Source organism: Anguilla anguilla, chromosome 18 (assembly GCF_013347855.1).
Source record: "Anguilla anguilla isolate fAngAng1 chromosome 18, fAngAng1.pri, whole genome shotgun sequence".
Lineage (NCBI taxonomy): Eukaryota > Metazoa > Chordata > Actinopteri > Anguilliformes > Anguillidae > Anguilla > Anguilla anguilla.
The window spans coordinates 13,023,849-13,033,483 of NC_049218.1; the positions used below are offsets into that span (position 1 = coordinate 13,023,849).

Here is a 9,635-nt window from a genome sequence, read left to right on the forward strand (position 1 = left end):
AATGACACTTTTCGACTACCCCCACCATGTTTGTGAGCATTATTGGGGGCTGTGCTAACCCTACATTACTTGCATGTTGACCTTGCTCGCCACGCAAACTACGCGGAAGCGTTAAAATGAATGGCCACAAATTTCATAGGACAGTCGTCTGTATTTATCTTAGACGTAGAGAGTAGGTATTATATTAGTTGCCGAACACAGCGACATATGGAACACGCCGTTATGAAGGAAAGGCAAAAGTGGCGAATGTTGGTCGTTTTCTGAACGTGGTCTGTATCTGTCAGAGAGAAATTAGTAGCAGCTTATAGGTTCATTTTGGAGCAAGCTAACTCAAGTTACAGTTAGTCCTGTTTCTGTCTACCAGCCTAGAGATCAGGCTAAGTGACCAGTTGGCTATCTAATATTTGTTAATACGGGTAAGTCAACGTCTTCTTCAGAGGTTGAAATACACATGGAAACCTAGAATATCGGTCTAACGTTAAAAGTGGTTGGGAACAAGTTATTGTTATAAAACGCAATTGGTTAGCTAATATATCTTGTAACTAAATCAGATAAATTGCTAGTATTTCCACAGTCCCACAAAACCGGCTATCCCAAGCAAGCTCGTAATATGACAATTCCTCATCCTTTGGTTTTGTATTTAGTAGCTGGTGGTATACGTTACGAAGTATAAAGTGAACAACCTGCTGTACAATAACGTTAGCTGGTTGTTGCTACAAGCTACGTTCACTTGTTATCCAATTTGGCTAGCTGTTTAGTTCGCTTTTTGTAACGCAGATTTGAATTATGTAATGTGAGATAATAATAATAATGCTGCGATAAATCTAACATTTAGCCGGTTGCATTATCTTTATACAGCCACATGGCGTGCACTGGTTGGGAAGTAAGGACAACGCTACATTAATAGCTAGTATCATTGCTAAAACGATGTTGCAAGTTCGCTAATGCTACAAATGTGCATGAGAAATACAAACCTTTACCAGTTTCCAACATTTGATCTGAACAAGTATACAACTCTCAACAATATTTAACTTGCCTTACCAGCAAGAAAACTGGACCACTCATCGTCACCATGAGGGACCTCGAGTTTAACATTAAGGGCATGGTGTCCGCCCATGCTATCATAGCTTCCTCCATCTTCATTGCGACGCTAATGCCGCATTTCTTCGCGGAGAAGTACTCTGTGATCGGAACTCATTTGGTCTGGTTGTATTCCGTGTCTGGATCAGTGGCCGTCGTTAACATCACCATCTTCTGGCTGCTGGGCATCAGTCCGCCCCCCAAGAAGCACACGTTGAGTTACAAGGTGGGATTGCAATGCACGACAACAGATAAGTCACAGTCGGCGTCACCTTAGCGATATCAGCCGATACCATCCCGTTGCATCATGAACGCTGGTTACTTTTTTGCAGGCTTACCGTGATCAAATGTATGAAAACCTCAACCTCAATTTAATCATTCCCACAATCAAAAATGTTGCATAAAATTAAAGCACGACGGGCTACCTCCTTCATAGCTGTAGTTTATGATTGATGTAATATTACCTCTGCACCATGTTGCTTAGGAACTGCACAGAGGTTTTTGTTTTTTGCCATCAGTTAAATTTCTGGGTATCCATTATCGCATTGGACACTAGTCATTTGCAATAACATTGTGATTTGAATGAGATTCAACCTCATGACTGAATCCTACTGTGGAGAATTCCGGTTTTCTGTGGCGATCTCTTATTGAATGATCGTCACAATACTTTGTCCCAACCAAAATTATTGGCAGCCAGTCTGTCCTCTCCAAATCTCATTTGACCATGGAAAACTTATTAAATGTACTCTCAATAATAAAGCTGTGATGAGTTAATACAGTCGAAATGTGGCTGCCTTCACACAAGTATTGTGAAATGCACTGCAGAAGACTTTATTGGTGTGGTTGTATTGGTCTGAATACACTTTGTCCTCCGTCGTACTGTAGGTGTCCAAGGTCGTCCGATCCTGTCTGCACTTTATTGCCTCGTGCTTGTTTTTCCATGTTGTGCTGGTTCTTTATGGTGCAACCCTACTGGAGTAAGTATCGTCATAGTTTGTGAGTGTATTTACATAATTATTTACCTTTTTAAAATGTATCTTCAAACTAAAAAAATCTGATGACAGAAATTTTCTTTCAGTTAAAATACACAGTCTGAGAGCAGCAGGCTCTCCAGTGTAGCGGTGTGTGCTGACTGCTGAAAAAAATTTGATAACAAAAGTCCCCTGGTTGTTTGAATGACCCTTCCTACTTGCAATATATATATATATATATATATATATATATATATATATATATATCCATCCAACTTCCCTTGTTCACCTCCCAGAGAGGTTCCAGCCTGCGTCCTATTGGCGATCACACGGTTAGAGAGCATCTGGCCTGAGAGAGAACTGGGCCACCATTTTAGGTTAAGCTGTTGGCCAAACGGAGGTTGAACGGATGGAATGACACAGCGTTTGGTCTGTCCCAGGTCAGCGCTGGAGACCTTCTCCCTGGCTGTCCTGCTGTCCTCCTTCACCACGCTCAGGTGTCTGTGTGTGCTGGGCCCGAACGTGCAGGCCTGGATCCGGGTCTTCAGCCGCGAAGGGTGGGTCCACACCTCCTGCCTCCAGCCGTTTGTCTCTTACGCCGCACAATCAAACTGCTTCCCACATTTTAGCCATTTTATCCTACCGTTCTTTCAGGTTCAGCGTCAGACATTTTCTTTCAGACAGTGCATCCATTTCACACCTTAGTTCTGCTCACCTCTCACTCAGAAGCGATTGGCGTGTGTGGTGTTCAGGTAAACTCTCCTTGCGCTCCTTTTGAAATGATGAAACGCAAATTTAATAAGTTATAATATGCATAAGATATGCAAGGATAATTGTAGTCTGTATATACACACATATACAGTATGCGCAGCACAGTGGTGCAGTGGTTGGCACTGTTGCCTCGCAGAAAGGTGGTTCGGCCGGATCCTCTCTGTGTGTGTCCTGGTTATATAAAGGTTAAATAAATACATGTGTAGGTGTTCCATGCTATTTAAGCTTACTACTGCAGTTCTCCAAGCACATTACCATTTACCGGAATACAATTACAACGCAGGCATTATGACCATTTGTAGAATTAAAATTGTCCCTGAAAATAGTGACCTCTTGTAATTTAAAGAAACTGTCACTAGAGGGTGCGTAAGCACTAGAGGTTGGATTGCTCAGAGCTTCAAGTGGTTCTTTTCAGAACAGCTACTCAACTATATGGGCAGCTGTCTGGCTATTGGCACTGAATCGTTTGAAATAATATACAGTGTAGATATTTCAGACATTTTTCCTTGAGTTACTCGGATCGAAATTAAGGTGGAAAGGAATGTATTCGTTTTTGATAGTACACGTGATCGCTTTGAGAAAGCATTGCACAAGAAGGAGGATTCTCATAAGTGAACGAACATGCAAGAAAGCACCCGGTCAGGGTTTCCTGTTCGTGGGAAAGGGGAAACGGCTGCTGGGAAGCCATGCAAAGCCAGAAATGGAGAACTGCTCCTGGAAACTCTTGGCTAAGGAAAACCGTCTTTCACTCATTTGACCAGCTCTTCTTCGTTTTTAATGGGTGTCCTGGAGTGTTTTCATATTATGTTTTTTTAAGCATTAAGTGCTGAAAAAAGTATTTTGCTTCCGTTGACTTTCAGCTCTTGTCAGACACGATCGTGTCATGATAGAATTATTTGATGGGTTTGAGCGATGAAAATGTAAATTTCCATTACAGAGATACTGTCTTTGTTGCCATGACAACATCAGTAGGAAGTTCCGCTTGTTGCAAAGAATGCCTGTTCTGCAGAACCCAGTGTTACAAGCTAATCCAGTGTTAGACAGAGAAAACCCTGCCCTACATTAAAGGGGTCCCAGCAATATCCCCTCCACCCTAGAGTGTTGTTTGAATCCGTAATCTGCTCAAGTAAAACTGACTTTGTTGCACTCTGTTCAATCCCGAAAGCACTCTCACATCTTTACTAAGACAGATATGACTCATGACACAGCGGACTGTTGGACACACACACACACAAGTTTTGAATCTGCTGCTCACTCCATGCAAGTGAAGAGCTGGGTATAGACTCTGAAGACTCGCTGTCTGAATGAGTAGCTGTGTCTGCCCAGCCCGAGGACACTAAAGTCACACTTACTTTTTTTCTGTTCATTGAAGCAGTGTTTTGGCACCATTATTTGTAATTCCAGCCTGTTCTATTAAGACATTGATGAAGTGGTAACTGGTGAAGCATTTTGGAGGAGTGAATTATAATTCAGTAGTTTGGTGGAGTGGAAAGTTTGACCCGTGAAGGTATACACACACACACACACACACACAGTGTAAAGGGTGACAGCCACAGCTGTGTATCAGTGTGAATATAGCAGCCAATAAACTATGAGGAGCTGCAAAGGCATTGTCACAGTCTGGGGCTTGGGTTAAATTCCCCATCAGGTGGGATTACTGGTCAACTACAGTCCTTACCCAACTGATCTGTACTGCTGTCTGTATACTGTCTAATGCATAAACTCACTTTCTCAACCTCTCCCACTAGCACACGCACACACACACACACACACAACTGCACGCACACCCTCTCTGTCTAATGCACAAATAGCCATGCGGCCTGTCTCACTCACAGAGAAAGAGACACAATAACTGAACAGTTTAGCCAGACTTACCCATTCTTACTACCTGTGTATGTGGCTAAGGCTTTTATTCCAGAGACCCTTAGATTCCTCCGCTTATTTGCACAGCTGTTATGTCTTTCTATGGAAGCGGGGAAGGGAGTGTACCCCGCTCAAGGTCACACATGCAGCGCGCTCTCTGCACAGGACCCTCTGCTTGCAATAACAGTGTGTGGGTTCCATAGTTACAGCGATGCCTTCGCTATGTGCAGCGTGCGTGCGTGCGCATGCATGCACGTACACTAATGGCATTTGTGTGGTTTCAGGGCCATGTCAATCTGGGATACCTCTCTCCAGATAACCACAGCCTGCACGGTGATCGGAACCTGGGTGGGAGCTTTCCCCATCCCTCTGGACTGGGACCGACCCTGGCAGGTCAGCTCCGAAACTCTGACACACTCGTTCTTGTCCCCCCCCCCTTACTTCTGCCTTTCTGTCTCTGTGTGCTGTTCAGTTCTTTGACATGTTGTGCGGCAAGTATTGCTAAGGCATAAACAATAATTGGAGGAGAAAAGAAGTTCTAGCAAGTTATAAAAACTGCCATTTATAATTGTGAATAAACGCTATACTATTCTTCTGTCCACAAGCACTGCCTCTAGAAACAGTAAGTTGCTGTACCGGCTGCTTTGGAGTTACTTGAAGTGTCGTTTACTTTAGACCACGGACGCCAGGCCGGCAGAAACTGCTTTATATACCCAAAGTAGCCTTCATCACTCACTAAAACAATATAAGACATGCACTTAAAGTATGTTTCAAAAACAAAAAGTGAACTATTATTTTATTTAAACCCATTTTCTAGATTTATAGGGGTTTGACGTTGCAAGGTGGGGTAGATAGCCTGACTGCCGATTCCGCTCGTCGGCTCTTCTCCTCGTGCTGGTGTTGGAGGATCGAGGGCTCCGCTCTCTGAAGGGAAGCCGGGCTGCAGACGAAAGGGCCGCGTAGCGTAGGAGTGCTCGCGCTCTCTCTCGTCCCGAGCGCGTCGCGCTAGCTTCCGAGCGCTAATCCTGCGCGGTGGAAACATCTGCGCGACGCAGTCACACGGGGGTCTGCTCTAGATCACAAGAGAACCCCGGAACCCTCTCGCTGTGTGGGAAGAACAGAGGAGCTTCTCCCGCTCTCTCTCTCTCTCCTCAGAGTTTTGTTTTTGTAGTCTCTGTGCCATTCCCCATTAATTTCCACAAAACCCCATCTCTGTGCACCACGAATATAAATAATGGCTTGTCTACATTTGTCCCTGCATGCAATTACATCCATCACAAGTTCTTTAGATGATCTTCAATAGTTAGAATTTATGCACTGCAGAACCAGCTTAAAACCATCCAATAAGGCTGCATGTATTCTATCGTTTTAAATAAATCACAGAATGGGGACGTACAGCGAGGTTAGATATCGGTTCCAAAGTTTAAATCTACGATTTGTAAACCACGTGCACTTTCCATTCACTGTAAATAAATCAAACCACGCGCTAGGCTATAGCAGATGGACGGCGGTGACGCTGATGAATCACACGAGCGATAAAAGCGTCTTAATGAAAGCGGCGTTTGGCCACCCTAGCCAAGGTGCGGCCGAGCGATTACCACCCGGGCTAGAAACATTCCCCCTCATTACCGAGAGCCTCGTTTCGGTTCAGTCTGGAGGCTACATCTCCATTTCAGCCGACTGCTAACGAAGACATAATAGACCCGTTATTAATATTTAATGAGAACGTTCGGCCCGTGCTTAAAAATAATCCACTTTTTGCGTTCATGATTTTCAGCGGGTGATTTCATTAAAGGCTGTTGTCTTTGGGTTCAGGTGCACTGGCTCCACACGCTCCCGGCTTTAAATTTATATTTCACACGTAGGACCGAACGGGGTCGGGCGCGCACTGCAAAATCTGCATTACAAACCTCTGGTTCTTGGATTCCCACTTGACGCCTTTATGAGCCAATTTAGGTTTCCAAATGACACTACACTGTAGTGGTGAAAGCACCGTGGTACTCACGACACAGGGGTGCAGTGTAGAACTGGTCCAAATCCAGCTGCCAGCGCCGTGATTGGCGACTGGCCGAGGTGCAGTGTCAGCGTGCTACCAATGTGGCCGCTGATTGGCTGGTTTGCAACCGTGGTTGGTCCCGGACCGTTGTCTGTGGTTGAGCAGTGGCGTGAATTTAATTTCTTTTTACTTACTGATGCTGTGGTCCAGAACCATCTTTCTAGGGCTCTGCTCTGTTCCATTGTGATGTCATAGTGGCTGGGTGGGGTCAACCTGCCTCCTCTCCTCCCAGGCGTACAGGGTGCAAGAGGGTAATGTGCTGACTCATAAACACACACACACACACAGTGTAATTCATATCTATGGAAGAATGGAAACATCGATAAGAGCTGCTGCTTTTACCTCATCGCACGCGACATGCAGATGTCTGTTTGCTCCATTATAAATGACGCGAGTGAACGGGCAAATTGAAGGAGAGCTGGCGCGGTGCGAGGAGGGAAGCGATGTGCCCTTTCCTGATGATTCACTGAGGCTGGACTCGAGGCAGGTGGAGTCTCTGGTAGCGATGATGTCACCCCGGCACAGACGCGCTGTGTCTGTGGCTATGGAGAACAGAGAGCACACAGTGTTCCCTGCAGAAAGTTGCCATGTGCGTGCCGACGTCGGACAGAGACAATTTGTCTTCGCTGATACGAGAGAGACTCTGTGTGACGCTCTGCTTGGAGACAGAGGGGGACAGGAGAAAAGGATGGACAAAGGGAGAAAGAGCGGGACTGAGAAGGAGGCAGGAACAGGGAGGGAGGGAGGGAGGAAGGGAGAGAGAGAGATGGCAGGCAGGGCAGTGAAAAGCAGAGGTGATTGTACAGTCCAGACCTGGGCCATAGATCAAACACACACTGAGCCTCAGACAGTACAGGGGTGTGTGTGTGTGTGTGTGTGTGTGTCTGGATAAAGCTCATCTCTGTCACACAGCTGCTAGCTGCTCCTGCCTCTAACCGAAGCTCACGCCCATGCACACGCCACACATACACACACACACAGACAGACACACACGCTCGCACACACACACACTGACACGCTCTCGCATGCACACACGCACACACCTCCCTGATCCACTGTGCCTCCCTCCCCTGTCCCTTCAGGTGAAGAGCGGCTCAGCAGCCACGCTCAGCTGTAAGCCCCAGTGAAAGTGATTTTCTGTGCTAGTCGGGTACCTGAGGGGACAGCTGAGACGCTGGGGAAGCTGTCCCGTGCTCCTTTCTGACATTAGGCCCCTCGCGTTAGGCTAGTGTCCCCCAGACTGTGACGGTGAGCGCACCTTAACACTGTGAGGTCTGGACGACAGCGTTATGTCAAGTGCCACGTGTGCGCAGCACTCCATTATTAACCACCCGTAAACAGGAAGTCCGTGTCACTCAACGGGCTTAAGGGTAAAACGTCTTAATTATGAATTATTAAAAAACTCAACAAGACTGCCTCCTCCTCAAGAATCCTAACTACAGCTCAGTAATGAGGGAGCACTTAAATCCCTCTTCTCTTCAGTATGTCAGGAAATGGTGAGAGAAATCCAGTGCAGGCGCAGACAGATTCTTAAAACGATATACACCTTTTATTTGGATCATATGCTTCCTAGGAAAAAAAAGATAAGAAAAGGTCACTGATATTTTTGCTGTGAGACCAATCCACTCCCAACAACAGCATGTACTGTGCGACAAGGTCCACTTAGAAAAGAAAAGGAAAAACGCACTTTCACTCCACAGTGCATCATGGTAAAATGAAGCGGGCTGTGATCCAGAGGGTACTGGGTCTTCCCCGCTCAGAAGAGTGCGAGGATGAGGTCCGGTCCCAGCCCTCAGGAGGCCAGGTCAGGCCCACTGGCCAAGCTGACGGCGTTGTCACAGAACCACACAGCGGTCAGCCCAGCCCGACGGGCAAGGCCTCAAACACGTAAAGAGAGAAAATCCCAGACTCATACTGAAAAAGACGCAGTGATTAAGCAATCTTGTCCTTTTTTTTTTCTTCTTTTTTTTTTAAGAAGGTGATTGACACATCCGATGATGTTGCTGGCTGGGGATATGGGGATGGGGCAGTGGAGCCTGATTGGAGCTGTGGGAGTGGGCGGGGTGTTTGTTGTAAAGTTACCTCTCCTTCCCTTTGGGTAGTTTGTGCTTGTGTGGGGAAGCTGACTGCATTTCCTCTGTTCCGTGCCCCTCTTCAAAGGTGTGGCCCATTTCCTGCTCCTTGGGGGCCACTTTTGGGTTCCTGACGGGCCTCATCATTGCCCCTGGCTGGATCTACTGGCACCGTAAGCAGCTGACCTACAAGTGCAAGTAGATGGGTGCGAGGCGAGCGCAGAGAGGTGCGCTGAACCCCACACGCAACGGGACGTTCCACTGTGGTGTGGTGCTGGAAACCGAAGAGGACTTTGAAACTCAAAGCCAAAACTCCATTATGCAAAAACTGGCAAAAAGAACATATATTTTTGGCCTACATTTAAGAGAAGCATAACTGCAATTTTTTGTTACATATTTATACGGCTTTGTAAATCTGGAAGGTATTGGGAATCTTTTAACAGAGCTGTTCAAAGGGCTGTGTGTTTGTGTGTGTTTTTTTTTTAAACGGTGTAGGTAAGAATATTGGGACATATTAATAAAAATAGTGATTATAAATGTTGTTTCTGAGGGAAATAAAAGTCTTCGGTACGGTGGTGAGCTTGTGCTACTTTGGTTATTTGGTTTCTTTTCCGGTAAAGCTGAAGTTCCCAGCGGGTCACCGGGCCGGTGTGAGTCTGAGAAAGTGCCCGGGCGCTTGTGGGCGGAGTCCCGGACGTGCAACGCCGTCGATCTGCAGCTTTGCTTTGGCCCCTCCTCCTCCCTCCTGGCTCCTCCCCTCCGAGTGTCAGCTGTCTGTCCAGGTTTTGTTGTTGTGTTGTCTTTGTCCCTCCCTCCCTCCCT

The 9,635-nt window shown here is 46.4% G+C and overlaps 1 protein-coding gene across 1 annotated transcript; it reads left to right on the forward strand.

Annotated features, from left to right (window-relative positions):
- The first annotated feature begins 70 nt into the window (after window positions 1-70).
- Window positions 71-9,388, forward strand: pigf (phosphatidylinositol glycan anchor biosynthesis, class F). The gene is made up of 6 exons (XM_035400240.1): window positions 71-416; window positions 1,045-1,306; window positions 1,966-2,057; window positions 2,492-2,608; window positions 4,970-5,078; window positions 8,902-9,388. Exons 2-6 carry the CDS (start codon window positions 1,073-1,075, stop codon window positions 9,013-9,015), a joined length of 666 nt encoding a protein of 221 aa, XP_035256131.1. The 5' UTR covers window positions 71-416; window positions 1,045-1,072; the 3' UTR covers window positions 9,016-9,388.
- Window positions 9,389-9,635: the final 247 nt, after the last annotated feature.

What these genes read in the sequence shown, in the direction of transcription:
- pigf (XM_035400240.1), top strand. Translation starts at nt 1,073, where the DNA reads ATGAGGGACCTCGAGTTTAACATTAAGGGCATGGTGTCCGCCCATGCT. An exon ending in TATGGTGCAACCCTACTGGA is followed by an intron (nt 2,058 to 2,491) that starts GTAAGTATCGTC and finishes GGTCTGTCCCAG; the next exon opens with GTCAGCGCTGGAGACCTTCT. An exon ending in ACTGGGACCGACCCTGGCAG is followed by an intron (nt 5,079 to 8,901) that starts GTCAGCTCCGAA and finishes CCCTCTTCAAAG; the next exon opens with GTGTGGCCCATTTCCTGCTC.